The 27,962-nt window shown below is 56.5% G+C and overlaps 10 protein-coding genes across 10 annotated transcripts; 5 read left to right on the forward strand and 5 right to left on the reverse strand.

Annotated features, from left to right (window-relative positions):
- Positions 1–794: 794 nt before the first annotated feature.
- MFIFM68171_03876 (uncharacterized protein) lies at positions 795–1,163 on the reverse strand (the record flags this gene model as incomplete). The annotated part of the gene is made up of 3 exons (XM_071059296.1): positions 795–860; positions 929–1,041; positions 1,115–1,163. 3 exons carry the CDS (start codon positions 1,161–1,163, stop codon positions 795–797), a joined length of 228 nt encoding a protein of 75 aa, XP_070915397.1.
- A 961-nt stretch (positions 1,164–2,124) lies between these two features.
- On the reverse strand, positions 2,125–2,975 carry MFIFM68171_03877 (uncharacterized protein; the record flags this gene model as incomplete). The annotated part of the gene is made up of 3 exons (XM_071059297.1): positions 2,125–2,411; positions 2,505–2,858; positions 2,924–2,975. The coding sequence occupies 3 exons, from the start codon at positions 2,973–2,975 to the stop codon at positions 2,125–2,127; spliced, it is 693 nt and encodes a 230-aa protein (XP_070915398.1).
- An 855-nt stretch (positions 2,976–3,830) lies between these two features.
- On the reverse strand, positions 3,831–4,586 carry MFIFM68171_03878 (uncharacterized protein; the record flags this gene model as incomplete). The annotated part of the gene is made up of 2 exons (XM_071059298.1): positions 3,831–4,114; positions 4,193–4,586. The coding sequence occupies 2 exons, from the start codon at positions 4,584–4,586 to the stop codon at positions 3,831–3,833; spliced, it is 678 nt and encodes a 225-aa protein (XP_070915399.1).
- A 3,450-nt stretch (positions 4,587–8,036) lies between these two features.
- MFIFM68171_03879 (uncharacterized protein) lies at positions 8,037–10,249 on the reverse strand (the record flags this gene model as incomplete). Its single annotated transcript, XM_071059299.1, has 9 exons — positions 8,037–8,254; positions 8,320–8,362; positions 8,424–8,656; positions 8,706–8,784; positions 8,845–8,894; positions 8,968–9,061; positions 9,121–9,242; positions 9,308–10,147; positions 10,201–10,249. The coding sequence occupies 9 exons, from the start codon at positions 10,247–10,249 to the stop codon at positions 8,037–8,039; spliced, it is 1,728 nt and encodes a 575-aa protein (XP_070915400.1).
- Positions 10,250–11,670: 1,421 nt separating this feature from the next.
- Positions 11,671–12,570, reverse strand: MFIFM68171_03880 (uncharacterized protein; the record flags this gene model as incomplete). Its single annotated transcript, XM_071059300.1, has 2 exons — positions 11,671–12,015; positions 12,076–12,570. The coding sequence occupies 2 exons, from the start codon at positions 12,568–12,570 to the stop codon at positions 11,671–11,673; spliced, it is 840 nt and encodes a 279-aa protein (XP_070915401.1).
- Positions 12,571–14,793: 2,223 nt separating this feature from the next.
- Positions 14,794–15,561, forward strand: PHO88 (phosphate transporter (Pho88); the record flags this gene model as incomplete). The annotated part of the gene is made up of 3 exons (XM_071059301.1): positions 14,794–14,813; positions 14,879–15,039; positions 15,167–15,561. The coding sequence occupies 3 exons, from the start codon at positions 14,794–14,796 to the stop codon at positions 15,559–15,561; spliced, it is 576 nt and encodes a 191-aa protein (XP_070915402.1).
- Positions 15,562–16,112: 551 nt separating this feature from the next.
- RAD14 (DNA repair protein rad14) lies at positions 16,113–17,405 on the forward strand (the record flags this gene model as incomplete). The annotated part of the gene is made up of 3 exons (XM_071059302.1): positions 16,113–16,202; positions 16,266–16,905; positions 16,963–17,405. 3 exons carry the CDS (start codon positions 16,113–16,115, stop codon positions 17,403–17,405), a joined length of 1,173 nt encoding a protein of 390 aa, XP_070915403.1.
- Positions 17,406–18,269: 864 nt separating this feature from the next.
- ADI1_1 (1,2-dihydroxy-3-keto-5-methylthiopentene dioxygenase) lies at positions 18,270–21,039 on the forward strand (the record flags this gene model as incomplete). The annotated part of the gene is made up of 4 exons (XM_071059303.1): positions 18,270–18,378; positions 18,457–18,723; positions 18,834–20,687; positions 20,780–21,039. The coding sequence occupies 4 exons, from the start codon at positions 18,270–18,272 to the stop codon at positions 21,037–21,039; spliced, it is 2,490 nt and encodes an 829-aa protein (XP_070915404.1).
- A 1,818-nt stretch (positions 21,040–22,857) lies between these two features.
- MFIFM68171_03884 (Endothiapepsin) lies at positions 22,858–24,233 on the forward strand (the record flags this gene model as incomplete). Its single annotated transcript, XM_071059304.1, has 2 exons — positions 22,858–23,638; positions 23,725–24,233. The coding sequence occupies 2 exons, from the start codon at positions 22,858–22,860 to the stop codon at positions 24,231–24,233; spliced, it is 1,290 nt and encodes a 429-aa protein (XP_070915405.1).
- Positions 24,234–25,885: 1,652 nt separating this feature from the next.
- On the forward strand, positions 25,886–27,962 carry PTR2_1 (peptide transporter ptr2; the record flags this gene model as incomplete). The annotated part of the gene is made up of 4 exons (XM_071059305.1): positions 25,886–25,889; positions 25,959–26,561; positions 26,625–26,827; positions 26,889–27,962. The coding sequence occupies 4 exons, from the start codon at positions 25,886–25,888 to the stop codon at positions 27,960–27,962; spliced, it is 1,884 nt and encodes a 627-aa protein (XP_070915406.1).

The following is a 27,962-nucleotide window of genomic DNA, read 5'->3' on the forward strand; positions in this document are numbered from 1 at the left end:
GGCACAATCTCCAGATCCTGTCGTTATTTGTGTGAGCCGTCTGGCGACGACAATAACAGGCGGTGAGGGTGCCTTGGGGTGCACGCCACGTTCAAATTGTACCCGCGCACATGCATTGCATACTACTACATATATATAGTACCCGGTGACTCACCAAGGTACCTCCAGCACTTAGATGTCGATGCCTAGGCGCCTCAATTTGACCGGGCATGTAATTAGAACATGACGCAGGGATGATTTAAATATTTTGTTTACCAGGCACCCCCTTTTTCTAAGTGGCTTCGCCAACCAATGCTGACGGCCCCAAGTGCCCCCTATTCATACCTAGACGACAAGACTGTGACTCGGCCGAAGTTCATGTGTACCATTGTGAAATACTACTACCTGACCTACTTAATGCATTGTTGCAAATGGCCACGGGTGTTGTGCGGGGGCCTTGTGTTGGACTTGAGCCTGCCAACCACTTTTACCCGCCAAAAATGCCGGCTGCCCGCCCACCATTCCTCACACATGAGGTTCTGGCCCAAGGTCTGTGATGAAAAAAACGATGCTGAGGGGTGGAATATTGATGTCGCGCGTGCCGATCAACCGCAGTTGCAGGTGCCGTTGTCCGGAAATGGCAGGTATGAATACATCAGCAAGGCTGGGAGAGTCATAGAGTGGCTTAGAGCTGGCTTAGAGCCATGAGATGCAGCGAGACAATGATTCACGTTTTAATCTGTTGCCTCACGGGCGCTAGGTAGATACAAAGCGCTAAGTAGCCTGTGCAAAATTCCACCGAGTCGGTTAGGTACTCAAGCCGCACCCAGGATGTTCTGCTCATAGACTGTGGTTGTCTTTCCGGTGTTGGAATTCTCAATCTGAAGGACACACGGAACGTTAATCTCAGCCACAGAATCAATCGGCAATCAGGGAAGAGACGACTTACCTCGTATCGCGGGTTTTCGGCACTCGCATTCACATTTCTGCCTGCCTGCTGACCAGGCTCGGTGAGAACACCCATGATTTTGCCTACACTCTCAGACGTGTTGGAATCAGGGCCTGATGGTAATCTGTAAGCCGGTTGCAAGTACTACCACTGGGAATTAGTGAGCTCAACGGCCTAACAACATACCGCCCACGGGCTTATACCGAACGGTCTGGCCCGGCTTGAAGTTCGCCATGATTTGCGTCGATTGAATAAACTCAGTGCTTGGTTCTTTGTATGGTGCGGTCGAGGATAGAGTGATGAGAAATCGCGAGCAAGAGGAGGGAGAATCTAAGGAGCTAATCCAACTCGAGCTGCGCTTGTTCTTATATACTAGAGAGATAGGGGCCTGAGCAGCCCTTGGGTGTCTCATTTCGTGTAATGTGGTTGGCTTACCATGGGCCTCTGAGGCTACTAAGATGTCAGCAACACATCGTGGCGGAACCTATCGATTGGACCTCCTTGTCTACTAATTATGGGCTTTGGTTTACGAGTCGAGCTGTGAATGGCTACCGGGCAACCACGCTGGGCTGGATCAAGGCGGATGATGCAACATCTAAGCACAAAAAGAAAGAATACGATAAATATTTACGATCGTTGGCATCATCATTAACGTCATGGCGATCCAAAGGACCGTTGTAATGCGAGATGGCGTCAAGCGGCCCTCATTGCGGAGGCGTTGTGGAGGGGTTGATGTAAGTGGCACCTTTGATCGCAAAAACCCCGGACTCTGCGACTCTCACCATATCTTTCCGCAGCGACACCTATGGTATATATGATATCAGATGTAGTATGATTCATTCATTGGGAAGTCCTGAAAACCTGCTACGGGGAGTTAACCCTTATTCTCGATGACCCCGGCGGCTGCTGGTTGTTAAGCATGGGGCACTGCTTGGTCTTGCCGAAGCAACGCCACAGCAATTGATCGACCATTGGATTACAGACGCTGCAAGGATTCAGGAATGGGCTACTTAAAATCTCAGAAAATGGATGAGAAAAGCTCTGCTATCAAAGGGCCCCGAGTAACTAGCTAAACAGGGTTGGCGAGTAACTAAATAGTATCTCTACCTACACCCGTTCATTGATGGAGCTCATTGAACTACGGCACGACATTGAAAGTACATCCAGCGCCTTAATCTGCCCAATTAACATAGCTTTTACCCTCTCCACACGGCGGGGCCAGGAGGCTGGTACGAGTCTGGCTGCATGTTGTACAGATTGACCAGGATGCCCGGGTCGTTGCTCTTGTACGCCCCGGGGAGCGCAACGAGCGGGCCCGGCGTGCCGTTTCCACCTCCGGTGATCTCGATCTGCGAGCATGCGAGGTAGAACTGGGCTCTATTTGGCTGCGAGGCCATATGCAATGCGATCTGCTCCACGCGGAGGAGGTACTCGCCGCTTGGTGTGCTGGCAGGGATGGTGGTGTTGACGGTCGTGTACGTGTCTTTTTTTTTTTTTTTTTTTGCAAGAAGCAGAAGCAAATCAGCAAACCGGTACCTTTTCTGATGGATAGGGTCAAATAGAGGGTGCTCCTTACTCTGCCCAGGCCAGACCATCTGCTTGTTTCTGTCGACGGTGGGCATCTCGGTTGAGATCTTGAACCAGACTGCGCCGGCGCCGTCCCACGTCTTGGCCGAAGCGCCCGCGGGCACCTTGGCGAGGTAGTACTGGGTCGGTCCCGGGTGGTTAATCTGTTGCGTCGAGATGTAATGGATCGTGGAACCAGCCGGGACGGTGGCCACGTTTGGCGCGCTCTGGGACGAGTAGCAACGAATGTCGGCGCTAGTCGGGTTCTCGATCCCTTGCTTGCTCTGCGCGTTCTTGGTCATGCGTGTGACGGACCAGTCCTTCTCCTCGGGCTGCCCATTAACCACGAGTCTAGGAAAAGTATCTAAGCAGTGGTTAGCGTGCATTCCTGCCACATACGCGGGCCGAACACCCCGGCGGAAGACTTGCAATGGGCTTGAACGGCTGTAGCCGCAAGCAGCAGACTTGTGAGGAATTGCATTTGTGATTTTCTCTAATTACGGCCTGGTAGATTTTGGAAATTGATGTCGCAGGATTCAGCAGGGGAGATCTTTAACGTTCGTGAGCAGGCGCTGGGTACCAACGACCTTATATCCTTGAATAGCGCACAACTAAACCATCTGCCCCCAATACCGGCACATAAATCCACGAGCCAACTCAGCCATAACATGCCAATGCCAATCCCCGGAACTCGGAGCCTATCGCCTTCTATAGGTCGGTAGTCATACCGCTTTGGGTCGCGAGGTGAGGCTTGGCCGTTGTAGTGGACAACGTCCACGGGATTTAGCCAGGATCTAATGCAACTGCCGAACCATGGTGTGTTCCAAATCGGGTTCCGTGGAAGATGGATCACACGGACGCTCTATATTAGGTTATATTCCGAACTTCGGCAAGCGGCGCTTCCGCCGAAGGCGCTTTTTGGCCTCCATCTTCTAGGATTTGGGTTCCGCCCTCTTCATCCGTTAAGTTGTCAGGCACGCGATTAAAGGCCCTGGTGGTTCAGTGTATTGCAGCGTCGTATGTACTGTACAGAATTATTGAGCAGGTTTTTCTCATTGATTTCACAAACTAATCAGTAACGGTCAACCCGCCAAAACCAGGCCACTGAGCTCAAATGGATGAGTACAGCGTTCTTCTTTGACGCCTCTGCTAATGTTACGCACCTCTCACATATAAGGCTGGGTAGAGCAGATATTTTATTTATAAATATGTACAGAATGTTTTCAAGGCTGGGGACCAGTTAGGCCTCCTAGGTACAAAACAGGAAGCAGCGCGCGCTATGCTCGACCCGACAATGAAGAAGAGCCCGTCCTCTCGTTCCACATTCTCAGATTGCTTAGCAGCTGAACACCGGCGGGCCGGGGTTCTGGTACGACGTGGGAATAGGCCAGTTGATGTTGATCAAGATGCCGGGATCCGAGGCCCTGTACGCGCCCGGGAACGACACCTTGTTCGGCGGGTCAGTATTGCCACCCCCCGTGACGCCGATCTGGGCGCACGAGATGTAGAACTGGGCTCCCCCTGAGCTCTGGGCGACGTGCAGGCCGATATGCTCAGCCCGGAGGAGGTAGTATCCGGACCGGATGCACCTCGGGATAGGTACTTGGAAGGAACTCTTGCCTAATCATTTGGAAAAAAAATGTCTGTGTCAGATGCCTCGTGTCATCATTTACTGTGGCTATCGGGTCAATCCCTTACCGTTGCTAGGCCATGTGAGCTGCGAGCCGAAGTTTGGCTGCTCGTGGTAAACCTTGAACCACACAGCGCCGTCGCCCCTCCACGAATTGATGTCCTGGCCGTCGGGCACACGGGCGAGGTAGAACTGCATGGGACCCGGGTGGTAGATGTTGGGGGTGGCAGTGTAGGTCACCGAGGAGCCAGCCGTGACATTGAGGACGGCCGGGGCGGCAGCATGGCTGGACTGGAAGCAGCGGATCTGCTCTGAGTTGACGTTGCCGACGAAACCGTTGTTCTGCCAGTTATCCGCCCGCCGAACGTGCTGCCAGTCGGCTCCACCGTTGACCTTGGGGAGCGTGTAGTGGCCGCTGACGCCGAAGGCGGCGCCGAGGAGGAGGACAGCCGTCGCCAGCATGGTCAGATTCGAGAGTTTGCCAGTAGGTGCAATGCTACGATGCCTTTAGAGACCAGACGAAGTACGGGAAATGATTTCTCTCTCGGTGGCGTCCGATGGCTGGTCTTCCTTTGGGAGCGTATACGAGAGTTCGGTTTTATAAGTTCTCAGGGGCTGTTGGAAACGGACGCATCCCTCGTTGGGTATTGCACATCTTGCCCAGTTTGAGCAGGTTCCGTGGATATGCCCAATCAATCCGCTTGGCAAGGCCGCCCGTTTCCCGGATCGCACCCAGACTTGGCCGTTCTAAGGCTCTGGTAGCCGCCTGCCGTCTTGTCCCGGCCGGCTAAAATGCATCTCCCACCACTTACACGATGCTCCGAGATTGGTACAATCTATCTCAGAGCGACAGCACTGCACTCCGCTTCACGTGTTCTAAGCCGGCTCTTGAGACGGCGTTGTGGGGTGCATGCAGACCCCCCAAGCGAGGCGGGATTTCAACAATCTCGAAGCCGAAAGACTCGATTCGAATCCACATCATCGCTTGGCTGCTAATCCGCATCGAGTTGGTCTCGGTAAGCCGTTCGGATGCCCATGCATGGATGGCCTAGCATGGCCGGGAACCTGGGAATGACCTTCTATCCAAGGCAGCCGTCTACATCACCTTAATGCGCTTGCTGGGGATGACAGGCAGTCGTCCATGAGCTGCCCCCCTTTTGATGAACTCCGGCTCAACTTCCCTGGAGATGACGTGGTTTCAGGGTTGCGTTCGGTTGGCGTCCAATATCACCCTTTCCTGGTTCGCCGGACTGGGTCTACGATCTAGTAGTTCGTGTCGCTTCTGCCAGTTCAGTAGAAGGCTGATGCCGTACCTACCTCGACCATACGCATAGAACTTCAGAACACAGACGTTTCTGGTTCTATCGACTAGAATTCCGTAGGGATATAAGTATTATTTGTTTCCCTCAACATTCGCATCGCAAATGTGGCTTCATACGCGTGACGATATCCAGGACGAGCAGTTTGAGCTGGACTTCTGCGGCAAGATCGGAGGCGCTACGCCGGTTGCCTAATTTGGTGCGGAGAGTACATACTGGGCACGCCGTCGGCGGAATTTTGCATGGCGAGTAAGCACTCTCCAATCCTCTGAGCTCGGCCCGTCGTTGTTACTGGTACTATGAGCTCGGCTCAAGTGGTAACTCAGTGCTATGTGGCCGACCTGGTTCAAGCCCTTGAGCCATGCCATCACCAGATACGACCTTTAAGTGACTACAACCCGAGGTGGTACTTATATGCGGTATAGCCGGTTACCTAGCCTTGAATCCCACATGGCGGGCCGTTTCACTCCCGATTGTTGTTAGGAACAACGCTACGTAAATACCGACAAAGAGCGGATGGTGGTTAGAAGCAAAAGCCCATAGCGGCTGGGGTCGGACAGGGTTTCATTTGAACCGGAAAGGAGACGCCACGAAATCACTAGTGGGTTGATTGCCAGGGTCTAGACCACCGGGGTCCGATGGAGGTTACTACTAATGAAGTTTGCCCATTCTCTTTTCCCTACACCTCCTCCAAAGTAATAAATTCTACATAGTGCAGTATGGATCCGCTACCAAAATCTACGTATAAACACCACAAATTATTACCTCTGGCCGCGCTAGAATTTACTACCTCGAGAGAAGTGTAGCCGGCGACCAGTTCGCCGTAGGACACCTTCCACGCCGCATCATAGAAATGGTGGCTCGGAGTGACCTCCCATCGTGGGAGATCATGTTGGAATCTCTCTGTTCTGACCGCCGAACTTGGCTGGCTCTTGCCATCGATTAGCAGTGATTATTACCGGCTTGCAGGGAACACCAGTCCAGCTCCTGCCTTCCCTCCCTTGCATCGACACTCAGTACGCGGGGAGTTGACGGGACGGATTCGGAATGATAGGCATATACTTTCCAGGGCTTGGAGAATACGAGGAGAACCCGATGGATCCCATGCGTCCCCGCTCGAGACAAGTGGTAAGCCCCAGTTTGACAAAGCATATTCGATCAGAGGATTCTTTGCCAGGAGACACAAACCCTCGCTGGAACCAAACCACTCGATATTTACCACCGGGCCCCGCGAGAATTCCGGTAAGAAGATACACTGGACGCAAATTCCGGCTACTGTCAAGTATGCATTTCGGTATTCTGCATTTGCACCGGAAATGCGTAGTGAAGGAAACCAAAACTGAGGACATTCGCAACGCAGACCACTCAACTCAGGCATTCTCTCATTTAAACAGGTGCTTTCAGCCGTCTTCCTTTACCCAAATTTCCACAGAGCGGCAATTGCCTCCAGGCTCGTCACCCCAAACCAGTCCGGTCTGTACGCAACAAGATACGCAAAGCAAGGTATAACCTGAGCTGCAGAGGATGTGGCCCGGATGGCAGCCGACTACACTCGCTTGGCGCGCTGCACTCGTCTAGCGCATTGATAACAACGAGCAGGTAATTGTATCATCGTGCGACATGACTCGACGGAGCACATCAGCTATTTGGTCCAGAATCGGCTGCGTGACGCTGTGATCCTGCATGTGCAAGTTGTACGGTTTTCGGCATAGTCGAGAGTCATAGCGTCACAGCTTCGAAGTCCAAAGCTTTCTTGAGCGTCAGACTGCGTGGCTATTGGTATCTACTGTCTCTCGTCACATCGGCTTGGCCGTGGGTTGCAGACTGGCGCCTCTGCATGGGCTTGATATGTAGGATCAAATGGCGAAAGGTGATCTCGATCATACTGGTACGAATAACAGATTCACATTACATGTCAGAGCCGAAGCCCCTAGTGTCTAGGTAGGTATGCATATGTTAGACTTTACTGCACACTCATTGGTGGCACTCCTGCTGTTTCACTCGTCTAACTGAAGTCTAACTACCAGGTTTCAGTCTTCAAGCTGGAAAAGAACCAGAGGCAGGAATATGAGCATGGGTCTGAGGTAACGATGCCGCCCAGATTGCATCAGAGCTGGCCTCGAGGCTGTGTGAATACGTACTCTACGAACACAGGCGAATACGAGAACACTAACATCTACGTTGAGTCGTGCATATAGTCCCTAAAAAACTAACTAAATCAAGTGCGGGTGCAGAGCATAGTAGCTTGACTTTGTTTTACACTATCCAATAAACTCATAGCACACTACCTGGACATAGTGACACCTGATGAGTGACGGGTCCCGATTTCCCAAGGCCCAACAGAGCAATTCCACGTTCCGGCGTGTGGCAATGTATTCTCAATTGCAGAACGAGACATCCATACAGCACATGTAAGCATACACATTCTGTCACTGAAGTATACTCTACGTGTTGCCCCAGCTGCTCCAAACGACACATTGATGGCTATCTAGGTAGCCTAAGCTAATACTACGGTAGACGGCCTCCATTGTATTCCACCTACAGTCCGAAACGGGAGACCAAGCCGCAAAAAACAGAACAACTAAGACGGCAGCTAAGACGCTGCTTCCGCAGGAGGCGGCAGCGCCAGGATCTTGGTTGCGGCATGCTCAGAGACAATGACAATAGCCGCAGAGGGGTTGGCGGTGATGTGGCCGGGGAATATGGAGGCGTCAACAACAAAAATATTGTCGGTCCCGTACACCTTTGTATTCAAGTCCACCACAGCCGTACCTCCCTCCCTTCCATCGTCGGTGCCGATCTTGGCCGTGCCTGCCACAGTCACAGTTAGAATGCAAACCCTCGCTTGCTTTTAATCAGAAGAGGACAAGACATACCAATCCAGTGGTTGGAGCATCGACGTGCCGGAGTGGCGGGGACCTTTGAGGAGCGCGGTGTGTAAGCATCCGTGCCATGGGTTCCGCGACGGGCTCATACTCACCGAATCCACAAACTGCTCTACCGTGACGTTCGACGGCGGAGTAATCCACGTCAGGTTGGCCACACCCTTCAGCGCCTCCCGAAGGTTGGCGATGCCCTGGATGACAGCTTCTCTGTCGTGCTCGTCTCGGAGATATGGGGGAGTTGAGACAATCGTGTTCAACTGCCTCGTAATCGTCATCCGCCCTCGGGAAAGAGAGCCAGTGCCCAAGTACTGCGTCACAGTCATGGACGCTGCGTCCCGTCAGTATTCCCCTCTATCAGGATTCTCAGCTAAGCTCACTGTTGAGTGTCCCTTCGACTCGGGCTTGCCAGTGAAGGTGGCGAGAAATGCCATCACTCCCCTTGATGATGTCCCAGAACTATGACCAGGCTTGTTAGCGCTACGAGACCATAAGTTCACCAGCACGCCAACAACTTACGATGGGCCCAATATTAGGGGCGGCTTGTGCAAATGGGCCAACTCTGCTTTCTTCACCGCATAGCCATTAGCTCCCTTCTTCCCCAACCCTCTGTCTCCGTTCTGGCTCCACGAGGGCACTCACTGAGGTATATCTCGGAGTCGTTGACGATAGGCTCATCCCACGCGGCATAGTAATCGTAAAAGACGACATCGGGGTGGGCGATTTCAATATCAGTCTGCCAAGTGCAAGTCAGCAACCATCGAGTCGCGAGTTCTCGGCACTTCCGTGTCTTACGCCGACGTGGTCGTTCAGGTTATGGCCAACAGGCAAGTTGATCCATTGTTCCGAAGAAATCATGGTAGGTCCGTCGGCCGAGTTGTTGACAACCCTCAGCTGGTCTGCCGGTCCAATACCGCCTGCGCACATGCATCGTTAGTCCGGCGAAGCCACACGTTGCGGCGGCCTCCAGGGGGGGTCTTACTCCGGAATAGCAGCTTGGCCGATCCAAAAGCTCCCGCCGACAAGATGACCCGGCCCGTCCTCGGAGTGAGCGACACGACGCCTGCATGGCCGCCACCGTTGCACTCGACCTCGACGCCCGTAGCATGGCCCCCGGTCCGGATAACCCGCTTCGCGATCGTGTGGGTCCACAGAGTGAAGCTCTTGCGTCCGCTCGCCGAGACAAGGTAGGTGGCCAGCGGACCGCCTCTTTCGCCCCCGGAGAACATGAAGGTGCTGTGCCCGTAGGTGCGGTTCTTGCGGTCCGGGTGCTCGTTGGGAACGAGGTATTCGTACCCCGCCGCCTTGAGGCTGCCGCCCAACATGTCGAAGCCCTGTGAGAGGTAACGTTTGCCGTCCATTGACGGCGTGATAGTGCCTGGGATCCGGGAGAAAACGCGCTCCGTCGCCGACGCCAGGTCCTTGTTCCGCCAGCCCTCGGGAAAGTTGAGGTCCCAGTCGTCAGGGTGCGGCTTCCACCACAAACCTGCGTTGACCGCTGTCCCTCCCCCGAGCATGCATCCTGCCATCTGGTCAACATCAGTGCAAGCAACCCCGGTCGGGTCGGCCCAGATCTGGTTGCAGAGGCCGGGGACGTCGAAACGAGTCAGGCTGGTTTCATTCAGCCAGTCTGGCTTCATGGTCCCGCCCCATCTTCCAGTGGAAGGCGGTCCCTTTTCAATGAGGAGGACACTGTGGCCGGCTTCGCTCAGGCGATCTGCCATGGGGATCCCGCCGGCGCCGGACCCCACGATAATGTAGTCATACGTCTCGGTTGACGAAACGTTGGCGCATGTCGCCTGTGCTGCCCCTGGCCGCAGCCCTGGAGACTATGTCAGCAGTGAGGACGGAGCAAGATCCGTCCCTGTTACCTACAGAAGGCGAGCGCGCTGCCGGCAATTCCCAGCTTGGAGGGGACGTGCATTTCGACTCAATCCGGGAGGGGAGGAGGAATTGGCAAAATGAGAGGGCTACAGGGGATGGAGAACCAGAAAGAGGTGAGAATCAGCCCCGACTCTGGACCCCCCCAGCTGGGATGGGAGACACAGCTCTTAAGCCAGTCCCATCCGCTTCCACATAGTATGGTCCCAACAGCGTACGCTGAACATCAGTTCCCTATCGAGCCCTACAGCCCAGTCCCTTTCCCCACATTTACCCCAGACCCAGTGCGGAGATTTTTCCCCAGCATTCGGGGCCAAGTTTGGGGGACTTTATTAGCCGAGACAGCGGAAGCTGGCCGAACGTGGCAGGAAGCACGCGCGGCTCGGCCCAAGAGCATGTCTGGGGTGCGTCCTGGCAATTTACTCGAGCGGGGAACATCTCCCAAGCAGTCGGGGGATATATTAGGGCCGGACTCCAACGATATTGCAAGGCCTCGTTGCTTACACCTCGTGACGCCGGCCCTGTAGACTGGGGGCTTCCCCCGGCCAGGGCGCGTGGGAATGAGGATCCTCGGCGTCCATCCGGAGGCCCCGGACCCCAGGGCGCGTTAACAATTACTGGCCAATTGCTACCCTCACATAATAGGTGCCCATCCTATCGCCCACCATCAGCGAATAGGTGTGGCTAGGTGCCTGCTCAAGCACCCCCTTTTCATTTGTCCCTTCAGGGGTTTTATCCTGACGATCCATAGCCTGAATCCTCGACCAACTCGGCACATCCATTCACGACTCTCATGGGTAGTCGATACCCGGAATCGCAGCGAAGGACCTCTGCGATACGCCGTACCAGGGATACAGCTTCCCTCAGCTTTGGGGCCCATGTGCGCTGGAGCTCCGCGTTCTAGATGCCGCAGCCCAGAGGGCAAAGGAACGTGCCTAAAGCTCTTCCCAGGTTTGCTGCATTTGTCCTCACGCGTCTCGGCTGAAGAGAGGGTCTGTTCTACTGGGTTGCAGCACGACGGCAGATCCTCATCGTCGGGTATCCCCTGCTTCTACACTGAGAGACTACCTACACCGATGAAAACGAGCCTAGCAACGCCCCGCTTTCACCTTCACCAACTTACAGATCCCAACCTCGACACACAACACTTGGCGCTGGCTCGACAAACATTCAATAGAGTGCCTGTGTCTCATTACTATTGAATATACGACCCGTAATCCGGTGTCTCCAGGCTATGGACTGAGGTTGTCCGATGTATCTCGCAGATCTGTAAAATCCTAGGTTTAATACAGAGCGCCAGACCCGATATGTAAGGTAGGTAGGTACCTAAGCCCGCCAGTAAAGGGAACTAGTGATAATTATCTCACGACATTGAACATTCCCCCCCGCAGCAGCGATGGCCACATGATCCAGCCAGGGCTGCCCCGGGATACAGCTCCTGCATTCTCAGCATCCACGATCGAGTCAATGGTGCCCGTCCCATTGCGCCATCCAATGACCGGAGTCCACATAGAGACTGCCAGCAGCCGGCTCCAAGATATCCGACCGGGCCACATCGATGTTTCCCAAGAAATCCACCTCAACGGTCCCCACCAGGACGTCCTGTTCCGGATCGCCATTGTCAAGCACGTCGTTCCCCGGGTCCGTGTTCATCCTGAACAAGCCGGTGAACTGGAAGCTGGCGCTCTTGTCGTCAAACTGCAAGCGAAAGCTCGGGTCGCTCACGGGGATGCCGGCCGTGGCGTTGGCGTCGAGGAATCCGGCACCCCACCACGTGTCGCCGGCGACGTTACACGACGACATGTTAAGCTACATGTTCCTAAGGGAGCCGGCGCGCTTGTGGCCGGAGACGGTGAAGGGCATCCCTACCGGCTCCTCAAGCTTCAGCTCCCACTCCGGCTTCCCTGACTCCGGGAAGTAATATCTTGTGGGCTTGATCGGCCGCAATTCCCACTGCAAGTCGTCCATCTGCGTCGTGCTCGCCGCGGTGTTATCAGGCGGGTGCAGGTTGAGCCCCGGCAGCCACGACCTCAGCAGGAACATGACTGGGTTATCCTCGTCCTCGTTGGTTCCGTCAGGCTTGGTGACGGCAACGAGAGAAGGGAAGGAAAACGTCAGGGTCCGGTTGGCGAACATGTCGCAGACCGACTCGCGCTCTCTGATGCTCTCTTGCGGGCTGAAGCGGAACCTGGTCGTGCCATTATAGTAGGACCCAACCCAGGCGTACAGCCAATACGGAAGGCCCGTCACGTTTTCGGGCCGGAGATTGCCCAAAGGGTTCGGATGGTTGCGATCAAAGTCCTGGGCTGCGGCCGGGCCCAGCGGCAATAAGGCCCCGAGGACAAGGCAGGTCAGGGCATGCATCGGTGTTATCTTTTCTTGCCCGGTACCTCTTAGTTGTCGGCCTAATGAGGGTAAATCGCGGCAGCCTCCGCAAGATGCTGTCCTCCTTGGATACTAAATTGCGCAAGAAGAGCTCACCCTCTTTCAAGGCGGAGTGCCCGGGAGTCCCCATCCCCTATTCCTCTTTTAGTAGGAGCTCCGCTAAATCCCACCCTGACGGGACAAAACCATGCCTATTCTATGGCCGGTGACGCTCGGCAAACACATTGATTTCCTGTCAGACACGGAGTATTTTGAAGAAACCAACAACCGGTGATTATCCGGTTATCGAATACTTGCATCACGATTTGTCTTTGGTGCAGCTCTGGCACAACAGCACATCTGCAATTTTAACGATCTAATTCATTCATTGATAACTCAACATTGACCAGTATTCTTTAGGTAGATTCGTTCACTGAAGCGGTATGCTTTAAGTGTGTGCAGCGGGGGAGTGCCACATGCGAGCCCCTGAAACGTGAATGCCAGTAGACCAAGTCGGCGGCCATGTCGTTCGACTCGGACGGAATTTCTACCATCTCCTAACAATCCTCAACGACATCGACCTAGAAACCCAAACCGCAAGCTAGTATCGCGTAAATCAAATCCGGGCCGCCCATTGTCTCTTCCTCATAGGCCCAAGCTTGCCTTGAACTCCCCATCGGCGCGAGACGCTCGGCCCTGTCTCGAATATCACGCCCGGGGCAGATCATGAAGAAGGTCCTGGGGATCCCGTCCCGTCGTGTTTTTGGGTGGTCTTGGCTGACATCCATGTTAGACAGGAAACGTCATGTGAGGTGGCGCCGTCGTTGTTGGGAATTCCGGGAACCGGAACCGAGGTGGGAAGGTTCAGGTGAGTGTTATGCGCTTTGTGTGACACTGTCCACCGACGCTAAGGGAAGGGCGGCCGGTCACTACAGCCTGGGTCCGTCACCGATGGCCGATCCTCCAAGATCCAGGCGTCGTGTAAAGATCGGATCGGTTGACGGGACCAGCCAATTGGCCTGCTGTGAAATAGATTTCCGAACCTAGGGCTCCCATCATTTCTAGGTTTGGAAAGCTGCCAGTATCGATGTACCAAGCGGCGTCTACTGGCATTTAGTTGCTGAGGCGCTGCCACGTAGATGCTGGAAAAGATATTCTCGCTGGGGTTGTAGCGGGTGTATGATGATGTGCCTTTCTTCCTTTCCCGAGGCTCTCGAGGAGTGGAGGGGTACTGATTCACCCTATCGTCCTCTAAGGCCAACTACGAAGTCAAGGGACGAAGCCATCGATGTCTAGTAGCATGCGCCAGACCGAAAAGTGGACGGATATAATTGAAAGGGTTCTCTTCAATTCACTTCGAGTTATTGCATCTTCACTTCCAGAGCCCAAGCCCCTCAGCCATCAGTGCAAAACAACAATTGAGTGGTTCATTTGCCCCGGGGGTTTGAAGTTATACAAATCCTTCCACACAACCAGGCTGCTATGAAAACCGTAAAAGGGTCCAAACGAAACTATAGCTCCCCACTTCTCTAGTTTGTTCGTTTGCGTCTGACTTGAGGGCTGGGGTGAGTGTCAATAGCGTAGCCACTAAAACAACCAAGCTTTATCGCAAGGAAACTGGTAGAATAACATCATCTACCTGATATCTCCCTACTGCTCAATTTTCTTGCGCTGAAGTATCTGTTTTGGGCCAGGGCCCCAGTCGGAAAACACGCGCAAACAAACAGTCAAGGGTCAAGTTAACTGCAGTACTAGTGCTGGTGATTTGTCCGCGAGCAAACAATCTTTACGATGTAATGACGGGTGATTGCAAAGGTCCGCTGCGGCCAGCTGCAGCCAGCGGCAGCCAGCCCTCTTCACGTGGATTCTGGACGAGAATGGAAGGTGACCGATGCGGTGGATGAGGTGAACGTGGCCTTTTGCTCGAAAGGGCCACACAGTGGGGATGCGGGTGCCTATTAAGGTAAGGTAGGCTTGAGCACGGAACAACAGCGGCGCCGGTGCTGGGCTTGGCTGCTCTGAGCGCCCAGGCCGCGTCTCACGTTAGGGCGCCTTGCGTGGTTTGGCGAATTTGTGGGGACCACACCTCCAGCAAGACCGAAAGAAAATCTGGCTGAATCGCCCCTTGAACCTCTCCGCTCTGCAACGCCAAATAGTCCAAAGCAGTCGCTCTCACACGGACAACCCGCGTCTCCTTTCCGCTATCCTCGCTCCTGACTCACAATGGCGCTCAGTCCGCAAATGTACGGCCCGAAGCCCTTTCACGCGCTTTGCGCAGCGGTGGAAAGTTAACATTGATGCCATCTAGCACGAACCTGATCATCATTCTTGGAATGATGCAGGTGGCCAAGAAGATCCCCTTCGATGATCCGACCGTTCTAAACGCCTGCCGCGCTGTCTACATTGCCAGCAACCTCATCATCATCAGCATCTACCTCTACATCAAGAGTGTGGTGGACAAGAAGAAGGGTACGTCGTTGCTTGCCGTCCTCGGCGTCTCTGCAGCACAACAAACCCCTCCGAGCGTGAACGATGCGCGCAGTGCGACGTTCCGCCTTGTGCTGAGGCTGCGATGCTGACCACATCATTCTTTCAGACATGACTACGCTCAAGTACGTCGAACCGGCGCCGATGGGTTCCAGCGAGGAGGGCAAGCTCGTCACGACTACGATCCACGCCTACGACATCGGCCAACTCAAGAGCCTCATGCGCTCGCAGGCCATGGGCGTGGCAATGATGGGCGTGATGCACCTGTACTTCAAGTACACCAACCCCCTCCTCATCCAGAGCATTATCCCCCTCAAGGGCGCCCTCGAGGCGAACCTGACCAAGATCCACATCTGGGGCCAGCCGGCATCTGGCGATCTCAAGCGGCCCTTCAAGCAGGGTGGCGGCTTCATGAGCGGAATGCAGAGCGGTCCTGCGCAGAGTGACAAGAAGGCGATCGAGGCGGCCGAGCGCGCTGGCCGCGGTGGCGCCAAGGAGGAGTAAATGACGCAGGAATGCGGCGTTTTGCTTGTGTCGGATTTTAGACCAAGTTCTTGTACAAGTTATCATAAAGATCTTCTGGGTGTCATGGCACATTAATAGACTTGCGGGTGGGGAGAAGGTGATAAATGATCATTGCCAGGCGCTTCTTGGGAAGTGATGACAATTATCACCGACCGCCATCGCTTCACGTGTATCCCCTCGCAGCAGCCCGATTGACTTGGGACATTTATGGTAAATCACCCCATTTAAATTCCTATTTCTTCAAATGTCACTCGAAACGGCGCAGACGATGGGATGTAAACGTAGTGGAAATGCGGGTTCGCCCGGGCCTGGACCGTGTTCTTTGCCTGCCGCAAAGCTGGCCCAGGCAAGATGAATCATCAATCACCACCCCCGGTGTCATTGGCGGTTGTGATCCTTGCATCATCGTGCTCGAATCCGCAATAGTTTTGCTGTGCAACGACTTTCGGCCACCCCCACCTTGACTTCACCCTGCTGCTCATTACGCGGGGTTAAGACAGTTGGTAAAGGAGATTCTTCCACTCAGCGCAATGGAGCCACAACGCACTCCACCCCGAGAGACCGCATCGGCTTCGAGACGGCCACCATCCCCGCCGACACCTGAGGTCACCCGCCGTATAGTGAGCTCTTGCCCAGCGAAAGCGTCTCTTCGTGGCTTCGGTTAAGTGTTGACCAATTTTTAGGAAGAGTCGCGCTTGCGCGCAAAAGCCATTCGCGACCAGCGCGAAGCCGAGCAACGATCCATTGGCGGCCCCTCCCCAGAGGACATTCAGTTGGCTGGTCCGTCCGGACGAAAACGGCCGTACACATCCATCTCACGGAACGAAGTGCCCACAACGAACCGTGATGCCCGCGCCACACAATCAAAAGATGGCGGCGACGCAGCGGGCGGCGACCTACGCCCGGTCTCGCGCAAATTCTCCAAATATGTCGACTACAACTTCAGCGCCATGACAGACACCAAAGGTGGCTTCCTCAGCATTGAGGATGACCCGTGGAATAAGAGCATGTCCACGAGCTCCGGCCCAGGCGCCTCGGAAGGCGAGCAGAAGCCGGCGCACATGTCAGCGGCCGAGTGGGAGCGGCTGCAGTTGATCCGGAAGCTGCAGCGCAACAAGGCCGGGCCGTATGAACCAGGCCTGAGCGTCCTCGCCGACGAGAAAATAAGAAAACGGTGCCGGGAGTGCAACAGCGTGGATATTGACTTTGTATGGGAGGAGGTGTTTGGTTGTGCCGTGTGCAATGCTTGCAAGGAGAAGCATCCGGAAAAATACAGCTTGCTCACCAAGACGGAGTGCAAGGATGACTATCTGCTGACGGACCGTGAGTGTGTCTTGTTATCCCGGTCGTCTGGTGCGTTTGCTAACCGCGCAACTGCAGCCGAGCTCAAAGACGAAGAACTCCTCCCCCATCTATCAAAACCGAATCCGCACAAGTCTCACTGGCACGACATGATGCTCTTCCTACGGTACCAAGTGGAAGATTACGCCTTCAATCACAAGTGGGGCTCGGCCGAGGCGTTAGACGCCGAGTTTGAGAAGCGCGAGGCCGATAAGAAAAGGCGCAAGGAGGCCAAGTTCAAGGAGAAGCTTCTGGATCTCAAACGTAAGACCAGGACAGACGCCTTCAGACGGAACAATGCGAAGGCGGGGGGCAGCACGACCGGAGGAGGCGGGTCGGGGAAAGCCGCCAAATTCGGAGATGCCATCGGTGGCACGGGGAAACATGTCCATGACTGGGGCCGGACTGTGGAGAACGAGGAAGGTATGACTGTCAAAACATGTTTGAGTTGCGGCATGGAGGTTGAAGAGCTAGAATTGTAAAGATCTTGGCTGCCAGAGAACGAGACAGCCGTTGCCGGGCACCAAACAGCGTCCTTAGCAGTAGCTATCTCGAGTTCTAAACAGCTACGTATTTATGTGGTTTCTCGGGCAAGATATCCATTCTACTTGATACTGTACTGGCGATTTACAACGATCCAGGATTCCTGGGGCCAGTCAAGTACTGATGCAAGTGGTTCACCAGGTCCTGTAGTGTACGTTACAGTATGCCTGAATGAGCTGTAGGTGGGGGTGCATTTGGAGCTCGAACGCCCCAGATAGGGAAGTCGGTGGATCCAACGAGCTCGAGCCCCTGGGCCACCACCTGAACCAGAAAATGTACAACAGATGTCGCACAACCGTGAGATAGACCCACTCGTCATCGATGCCTTGCAGCCTCACATTAGCGAAGGGCTCTGATTCGACAGCCGTGCCAGAGATCCCCCTTGACCCCAGCAGAGCTCCCGCCCCCCAGCCGTGCCTTACTGGGAGAAAAGAGGCCTGTCGGTTTTGGCCAGCTTTGGCCAGCTTTGGCCATCATCACCAACCAAAAGGCCTAGCCATTGCCGCCCTGCTGCAGGCTGATTTGGCAGCAAGACAGTAAAAAAAAAAAAAAAAAAAATTCCTGCCGACGCGACAAACCCCGGCGGACAACGGATTCTTGATTCCCTCGGCTAGGGCCGTCAGTGTGCGTCTGGCCACTAGTCATTTTGCTTTTGCTGCGACGAGCTTGCCCCTATAAGCGACAAGGAACTCCGAAGCTCTTCCCTGGAAAAGGCATCCCTCCGCCGCCGCGCGTCGGCCCGTCGATGGCCAGTTTGACCTCACGCGAGCCGTCCTAGATTTCAGCCCGCCTCCACCACCGCCATGGGCACAAACGGAGGAAGCGGGGTAGGCGGCGGCGCCGCGCACGACACGGGCGGCATCATGGGATCAGGCGCGAACCAACCGCCCGCGACGGAATATACCCTCCAAGGTCGGTGCAGCCTCGTCGGGGGCAATGCGGCCAGACCTCGAGACGGTGACATGAGCCGCTAACCATGCGCACTCGCAGGCGTCATGCGATTTCTCCAGACCGAGTGGCACCGGCACGAACGCGACCGCAATGCCTGGGAGATTGAAAAGCAGGAGATGAAGAGTAGGATAGCCAATCTCGAAGGGCAGGCCCGTCGGGCGGACGCGACCCAGAAGGCATTGAAAAAATACGTCACGATACTCGAGAAGAAAGTCAAAGACCAGGCTGCGCTGCTGAAATCCGGGAAGACGCCCGAGACGGAGCCCAAGCTGGACCGTGCTGCATTGCTTCAGGAGAAGCTACGCCGTGAGTTCTCCTTGGCCCAGTTTCTTCCCGCCTGCCACGCCTCCGCAGCGCCCGAGTATCGCGACTGCTTTGTCGAGCATCGCAAAGACTGACTGGACCTGGAAATGCAGCATCATCAGAGAAACCTACCGGCTCCTCAACCGAGCCTAACGCACTTGAGGCTGGTCTTGCTGACGAGGAGGCCTCACGCAACGAGCTGAAGACATTCCTGGACCAGTGCCAAGCCGAGTTCACCTACTTGATGATAACACCCGCGAATCCAATACCCCCGAGGGAGTCCCCGCCTCTACCGATGATCGAAGACCTGCGCGAAGGAGAGGCGTTTGGCCAGCCGATGCTGGATCCGTCTTACCAACAGGGGATGCGGCAGCAGCAAAGTGCCCGCGAGCTACTCGCCGCGCAAACGCAGCCGCGGCCTGCTCCAGTGCCAAACCACCACGCACCAGCCCCGCCAGGCCCAACGAGCTTCCCTGCCAAACCACTCGATATCCAGGCTGCGCCAATGGTCCGGACGTCCAATACCGAGCATCCGCCCATGGCCTTTGGGAACAACACCACCGAGTGGAGCTCTATCTCCGGGCCTGGGAAGGCAGCACCAGACCCAGGACACGAACCGGTCAACCCCCCGAAGCATTTCAACAGGAATGAAGAGAAGGGAGACGGTGCCGAGAAACGCGGCGTTGCTGAGACGGACAGTTGGGATTTCAACGACGCCAACTTCCCCGACGCAGCGGCTCCGAATCAGTCACAACAGGTCTCGTCCAACCGGCCCGATACCGATGTGTTCCCTACGGCTGAGAATATCCCTCGATCGCCCAACCGTGCGCCACTTTCGCACCGACGAAAGAGCTCGAGCTCCATGGCGCGGAGGAGGAGCGCAGAACACGAACTGTCGCTCCACGCACTGGGCCAAAAGACGGAGAGCAGCAGCTTCAAGCTCAAGTTTGGTCTACGAGGTCATTTGGATACGGTACGGACGGTAATCTTCTCTGGCGGCGGCAGCCCTGGGGAGCCCGAGATCTGCACGGGAGGAGATGACGGGATGATCAAACGGTTCCACATACCGGACCGGCATCCCGGGCACATGGGTGCTAGCGGTTCCGATCTCGACGTCACGGCCGACTTCACGCACCGCGGCCATACCGGGGCGGTCCTCTCGTTGACGTCGTGGACGCCATCACCGAACTTCTCCACGGGCGGCCGCGCGCAGGGAGACGGCTGGATCTTCTCGGGCGGGCAAGACGCAACGATCCGGGTCTGGGAGCGGGGACGGGTGGACCCCAAAGCCACTCTGGACGGCCATACAGATGCCGTTTGGGCTCTCTGTGTCCTCCCTGCGAACCTCGGCGCCGTTTTCGGCCAGTCCACGGCGTACGGATCTCCGGATCGCATCCTACTAGTATCCGGTGCAGCGGACGGCGCGGTGAAGCTATGGGCGGTCAGCTCGCCGCCCCAGCTCACCTCGCCGCAGCCTAGTGGGGGGCGGCGTGGGCCGGGCGGCCGCGTCAGGGGAAACTCGATGAGCTCCGGCTCCGCATTCCCCAGCTCGCCGCAACCCACAACAGCCTCAAACTCACCTTTCCACTACACATTGATACACACCATCTCGCGTCCCAACTCAAAGGCGAGCCCCACATGCATCACTCCTCTGAGTTCAAGCGGCGAGGCGTTTGTAGTCAGTTACTCGGACGCGGCCATCATCGTCTACGACACACGCTCAGGCGAGGAAATCAGCACCATGGCAAGCCTGGAGACGTACAACGGCACCATTGCAACGAGCGTGAACGCGGTCGTGGCCACCACCGTGGGGCTTGACCAGCCCCACCAAGGTCTAAACGAGGAGGACACTGGCAGCGGAGGTGGGCCAACGGGGGGCGGGCGAGCCATGGCAGGATCCGGGGTAGAGGGCGTGATTATCTCTGGTCACGAGGACTGCTATGTCAGATTCTTCGATGCCAACAGCGGTAAGTCATTTTGTACGACGAGCGTCCCGCCGTCGTCTTCCGTGTTGCCATCCACCTCGCTGGAAGACGACCGAAACTAACACGCCCGGCAGGCCAATGCACGTACAACATGGTCGCGCACCCCGCCTCCATCTCCTGCCTCTCGCTCAGCCCCGACGGCCAGGAGCTGGTCAGCGCGGGCCACGATGCATCGCTACGGTTCTGGTCACTGGAGAAACGGTCCTGCACCCAGGAGATTACAAGCCACCGCGTCATGCGTGGCGAGGGCGTCTGCGCCGTGGTCTGGAGCCAGGACGGCCGGTGGGTCGTCAGCGGCGGCGGCGACGGAGTGGTCAAGGTGTTTGCGCGGTAGGGCGCGCAAATGCCGCCAGCCAGACTCGGACGCTCGCGAGGACGGTCCGGCTATCCTGACGCCCCACGCTGACTGACGAGAGTGGGCCGACATGCAGGGTAAGGTGGTAGCAGATGATACCTGGAGTTTAGTCTTTTTCTTTTGTTTTTTTTTTTTTTATTTACTTTTTTTCTTGTTCTTTTTCATTTTTTTTGGGGAGGGGGAGGGGGAGAAATAGCTCCGAACCTTTTCATAGGAGGGGCCCGGGAAGCAGTATGCTTTGAAGAGAGGGCTTTGGACCTCAATGACAGAGTGGCATGTGACCCCCCCCGATGTTGAGGTGTTGCCTCCGGGAGGGTTTCTCAACCCAAGCGTCACGCCGGGCCCTCTTGAGGAGATGACTGGGGCCAATTTCTGTGTAATGGATTGTACGATTGGCGGATTATTACGTGTATAAGCGTCGAGGCCCATGTTGGGGGGTTCCGATTATGGGATGATGAGCATAGAGTGCTAGTACCAATCAATCAACGGGTCAAGGCACATGAAGCTTTTCGTCAGGATACGTTACACGCTGGGGAGTACATGCGGGCGTGTCAAACCCCGCCACAACAGCGTTCTTTAATATGTCCGAGACTGATCGTTATTGTGCAACGGGTCTCGGCGGTTCGATATCTACGATCCGTGCCCCAACAGCATAAGATCGGCAGACTAAGGACGGACTCAGAACAATGGCCATCGTTTCAACACTTCTTGGTGGGGAAGATGGGGGAGATCGGGGGCGGATGGGAGCTTGCAGCCCCAAGCCGGGTGCTTATCGCCGCGCCTGGATTAGTTCATATGGAGCACCCGCACAGCAGGTATGGGCGAAGTTGGAGGGGTGCAAATGCCGCAAGTCGCACCTTTGGGTCTTCATGCAAAGACAAGGGCCACCTCAACTAGGTTTACTGGACACGGCATGCGGCATGAGCACTGCCGCGTGGGTGAGCCGGGGAATCGCAGAGGGCTGGGGATTGGATGTGCGTCCACAGCAAGCAACCATCTACCGCCCGAGCTCGTTTCTTCAACCCGATAGGCGGCTGCCGGCGCCGTGGCTTGGTTGCAGTAGTATCTGGCTAAACTGCCGAAGCCATGCTGCGGCACGAGCAATAAGCTTGGCTGACGTCCCATTCGTCGGCGAGGGATCCTTCAGCGCACCTCATTTCTGCTCGCTCGCGGTGCACAGATCTGCCCCTTCTCCAACGCCGTTATGTCGATCGGGAGCTCGCGCTGGCCGCGTCGAGTGGGCGATCCTCGTTGGCGGAGCGGAAGCAGCGCCGAGGCGGCTCCCTACCTCCCTAAACAGGCAGAGCTTCTGCCGGAGCGGAGACGAGAGCCGTAGGCTTCGCTTGGCACTCTCCGTGGTCTCGTCACTCGACCACGCGATCGGTTGGCGCCAGCCAATACCATGCCTCTCCGGCCTTTGCTCTCTCCCGGGCTTTAGTGTCCCTATGGTCTAGGCGCTGGCAAGGCCGGACGTGCCCTTGCTTCCTTGTCTGGCTTATTGAGCTCGCGGGGTGTGCTCTTCTGGGACGAGCCCCGCCGATCGCGCTCCTAGAGGCAGGTATCGCCGTCTCGGGCTGATATTGCCCAAGGGCGGGGGAGGGGGACGAAGCGGGCGGGGATAGAACATGAGGTAGATAAGACCTCTGACCCGTCTGCCTCCTCCCCAGCAGAATAAGAGACTCGGGAGGCCTGCTGCTCGTTTCTCTGCTCCGCGGTCTGTTTCTAACTGAGCCGTCGAAGACACCTCGCACACGGGCCTTTACTCTCGTCAGCTCAGCCCATCTTGCGCTGGTCACGATGGTGGCTATCACGAACCTCGTGCTCACTGCCGTTCTGGCAGCGTCGGGCCTCGGCTCGGCCCTGCCGCCCAGGATCGGCACCACCGTTATCAGCAATGGAAACGACGCAGGCTTCGCCAAGGGCAGAACCACGATCAAACAGGCGCGCAACCCCAACCACCACTACTTCAATGGTGCGCGGTCTGTCTACAGGACGTATCTGAAGTACGGCGTCCCTGTGCCCGACTATCTCCTAAAGGCCGTGGCCGAGACGGACAAGCTCAACGGCGTCGAGGTGAAGCGCGACACGGGCAGCGCGCCAGCGGTGCCGATCGATGTCATTGACATTGCCTATGTCACGCCCGTGACCATCGGCACCCCGCCTCAGACGCTGAACCTCGACTTGGACACGGGCTCGTCTGATCTGTGGGTGTTTTCGAGCCACACGCCCACCAACCAAGTCCGGGGCCAGGACATCTACTCTCCAGACAGGTCCAGCACCTCCAGGCTGCTCAGCGGGCACACCTGGAGCATCAGGTACGGCGACGGGTCGAATTCAAGGGGCAATGTCTACACAGACAACTTCACCATAGGCGGGCTGATGGTCGAGAGCCAGGCCGTCCAGTGCGCCCAGCAGGTCTCTTCGAGCTTCACCAACGAAGCCCACATCGACGGGCTCGTCGGCCTCGGCTTTAGCACTCTCAATACCGTGAACCCGCAGAGCCAGTTGACCTTCTTTGACAATGCGAGGGAGAAACTGGACAGCCCGGTATTTACCGCTGATCTGAAATACAAGGATAGTACGTTGAAAACGGGCCGAGTCGTGTCGTGTGTTTGTGCCGTGCCCTTGTCGGATCAGCAGCTGACTTGAGTGAAACTGCGACAGCCGGTACCTATGATTTCGGCTTCATCGACGAGGGCAAGTACACCGGGGAGATCACATACGTGCCCGTCAACCCCGACCCGGGCTACTGGACCTGGACGTCCTCGGGCTACGCCGTGGGCAACGGCGCGTTCAGCTCGTCGCAGATCACGGGCATTGCCGATACGGGCACCACCCTGGTCTACCTGCCGACCGCCATCGTGACTTCGTACTACCGCCAGGTCGCGGGGGCCTCCAACAGCGACTACTATGGCGGCTACGTGTTCCCCTGCGATTCGGAGCTCCCCTCCTTCACGTTCGGCGTGGGATCGACCCGGTTCACCATCCCGCCGTCGTACATCAACTACACCCGCATCTCGCCCACCTCGACCTCGTGCTTTGGCGGCCTGCAGAGCAGCAGCGGGCTCGGCATCAACATCTGGGGCGACGTAGCCCTGAAGGCGGCCTTTGTGGTGTTTAACGGCGAGAACCCGCCGACGATCGGCTGGGCTAAGAAGCCGCTCGTAACATGACACAACAGCCTCGGTGAGAGATGACGGTATATGAGTGGGATTTGGCAGTAACGAGATGCAAAGTTAGCGCCTGGTGAGACATTACATGACATGGTACATATTATGCGTCCCCATTTGCCGAAATATGCAAGATGGTCCCGTCTAGTTCACAGCTGCCGCTGCTGCGGCCACTGCCGCTGCCAACGTTTGTAATCGCCTGTTGCGTGCTAGCGGGCAAAACCGAGGTGGCCAATCTTGCATTCGACGCACCGGGGGGCGAGTAGAAGGGTCATCAGGTTATTGGTAGCAAACCGCTTGCAGCCCTGAATTGCACTCGATCCGGTTTTGAGGACGAAAGGAATAAATCACAAAGTAAAATAGGTAACCCAAAGTCACGGAAGTCGACGTGTAAGTGGCCAAATAGGGAAAGCGCCAAGCCGATCGAAGCGGTCGGCCAAGTCCGTCGGCGGGCCTTGGCGCGGAACAAGCCTTCTTCCTCGCCTCGCGCGCCTCTGGCGCCTCTGATCGTCACTTGGCAGCTTGTCGGGACTTCTCTTGCTTGGCAAGGCTGTGTCGTCCATAAAAGCTCCCGTAGGCCTTGCCATCAATTGGCATTTTGCAGTTGTCCTCAGCCTCCCAGAAGCCAAAGCACCAACAGGGCTCTGCCAGTTCTGGCCCCGATTGGAGCATCAACCGCCGCCTCCACATGGCAATTCGGATGGCGGAGACTACGAGCACGGCCGAAATGCCGTGTTGCCGACGGATGGGAGGGACCGAGGCGGGTTGGGAGCGCCGTTAGCCAATGAACCAACGCGTTGCGACATCCAGAGGCGAAATGAAGTGCTGACAGTGCTGGTGAGACCCGCGCTGCGGTGGGAATAAGGATAAACTGGCCCCGTCGGGGGGTTGAGTTGGGCGGCAAGCATTTGTCCGGCAGCGGAGGGAATGCGAACCTAGTGGAATGCATTCACGATCCCACGAAGATGGGCAGTGATGCAGACCGCCATCGCTGGTTCCCTCTTATCTCCGCATCAAGCACCATGCCTGCTCGGAAATCTGGCTGTTCAGGGACGCCGGATACCGCAGGATCCAGAAGTGATGGCCTCGACCCAATAGAAGACATCAACGGAAGCGTCGGGAAAGGAAAAGGCTTGGGCAGATGGAGAAGGTAGAGCACATAGAGACATCAGATGGCTCCACCACCCCCCGTAAAGCACTGACAGAATACGGACGGCCTTACTCGTGTCGTGAACGGCGCTGGAGACGGCTTGGTCGTGACCACGGCCAGAAATACCGAGCCAGGAAGGAACTACCGCTCCTCACGGCATGCCACCCAACGTGGAAGGTGTGCGTGATCCGCTGGGTACCTTAATCGCCGCGGTCCCAGTTCCCTGGGGCTCGATCATCCCCTCCACTGCGCGCCGTAACTACGCCAGTGCCTGCAAGCCCCCAATAATCCGCCTCTACTCTCGCGAAGTTACCTTCTCTATCTGTTCCCTCCCGAGTTTTCACATCCCCGCGTTTGCTCTTTTATAACAACCCGGGTTTCCGTCCAGCCGCGACGATCTGCTGCTCTCCCCAAACCCTCTCCGCTCCACCACCCTCGCTTCCGTGTTTTCGCCCGCACACCACCACACTGGGTACTGTGGACGCCGTGGATAGATCGGCCCAGCATGGGTATGTGTTCTTGTTTCCATTCAGCCTGTGGCTGTTGTGGCTGCCGTGGCTAACCAACTTTCCGGGTAGAGAAGAAAGCGCCGTCATCGGGCAGTGACTCGAGCGCGCCGTCGCTCCAGGTTGTCGATGTGGAGAAAATGTCGCACACACCTCCCGGCGACAAGCATGCGCCATATCTCGACCCAGACGTCATGGGGGATGACTACGAGGGCAAGCCCACCGAGGAGGAACTGGCCACCTTGCGCCGCGTGCCGGGCGATATCCCCATCATCGCCTACCTCATCTGCGTCGTCGAATTCTGTGAGCGAGCTTCGTACTACGGCGTGCAGCCTTTAATCAGCAACTATGTCAACCGCCCTCTGCCGCGGGGCGGCAACGGCTGGGGCGCACCGCCGCGGGGCGATCAGCAGACGCCAGGCGCCCTGGGCATGGGAACCGTGGTGGCCAACGCCGTGACGCAGTCCTTCAGCATGCTTGCGTATGCGCTGCCTCTCCTTTTCGGCTGGCTCGCCGACGCCAAAACCGGCCGCTTCAGGCTGATCTGCTGGGGTGTTGCCGTCTTTGGTGTCGCTCACGTCCTCATGGTCGCTGCCGGCTCCAAGGACCTCTTGGCCAACGGAACGGCCAAGGCGCCCTACTTCCTGGCCGTCTACATTCTGTCAGTCGGCGCTGGTAAGCCCGACCTATACGAGTCCCGCCCCCGAGTCGAGATCCCCCCATTAACATGCTTTCTAGCAATGTTCAAGCCGAATGTGTCCCCCCTGCTCCTCGACCAAGTCACTACCACGGTCCCAAAGGTCATCACGACCGCAAGCGGCGAGAAGGTCATCCAAGATCCAGAATCCACTACCGAGCGCGTCATGCTCTGGTTCTACCTTGTTATCAACATCGGTGGCTTCATGGGCGTCGCCACATCGTATTCGGAGAAATATGTCGGGGTGAGTGCAGTGAACTGAGTGAACTTCTCCACCGTCATCTGGGGGACTGACTGCTCGGTAGTGGTGGCTCGCCTTTCTGATCCCTCTCATCCTCTACATGCCCCTGCCGCTGCTGCTCTGGTTCCTCTACAAGCGCGTCATCCTGCACCCGCCTGGCGGAAGCGATTTGCCCAATGTCTTCAAGATCCTGGTCATCTGCTTCCGGCGAGGAGGACTCAGGAAGATCGGCCGTGGCGGGTTCTGGGCCCTCGCCAAGCCCTCCAACATTGCTGCGGCAGGCCTCAGCGGCACTTACATCACGAAGTGGAACGACCAGTTCGTCGAGGATGTCCGCCGGACCTTCCAAGCAACAGGCATTTTCTGCTTCTTCCCGATCCAGTACATCAACGACAACGGCCTTGGCGCGGCGGCGAGCTTCCTCTCGACCATGCTCGAGACCAACGGCGTGCCCAACGATGTCATCTCCAACTTCAACGCTCTCAGCATCATTGCTTTTGCCCCGATCCTCAACTACGGCTTGTACCCGGCTCTGCGGAAGCTCAACATCCACTACGGCCCTGTTGCTCGAATCACCACGGGTCTGGCCATGTCATCCCTTGGCGGCATGGGATACACCTTGTTAAACTACTACGCCTACCAGCAGTCGCCGTGCGGAGAGTACGGTTCGAGTGACTGCAAAATTGGCACTGGCGTGGCCCCCATCAGCATCTGGTGGATGGCCATCCCTTTCACCGTCGGCGGCATTTCGGAGCTGTTTGTCAACGTGCCAGCCTACGGCATCGCCTACTCGCGCGCCCCGGTCAACATGCGAGGTCTCGTGTCGGCCATCAACCTGTTCAACACGGCCGTGGCATATGCCATTGGTCTTGCCTGCTCATCAGTTGTCACAGACCCGCACCTAACGTGGGTTTTCGGCGGCCCTGCGATCGCGGGTGGCGTCCTGACCATCATCTTTTACTTTACGTTCCGGCACATCGATCAGGAAGAGTATACCCTGAGCAAGAATACTACCGATCATCACTTGGAGATGGAGGGAACACGCAACGTCGTCGGCGAGAACGAGCTCAACAAGAGCGTCAACCGGCCGGCGCCGATCGCCGACAACGAGGAAATGATGATCTCGCAGAAGCAGTAG

Source organism: Madurella fahalii (assembly GCF_045866475.1).
Source record: "Madurella fahalii IFM 68171 DNA, scaffold_2, whole genome shotgun sequence".
NCBI classification, from domain to species: domain Eukaryota; kingdom Fungi; phylum Ascomycota; class Sordariomycetes; order Sordariales; genus Madurella; species Madurella fahalii.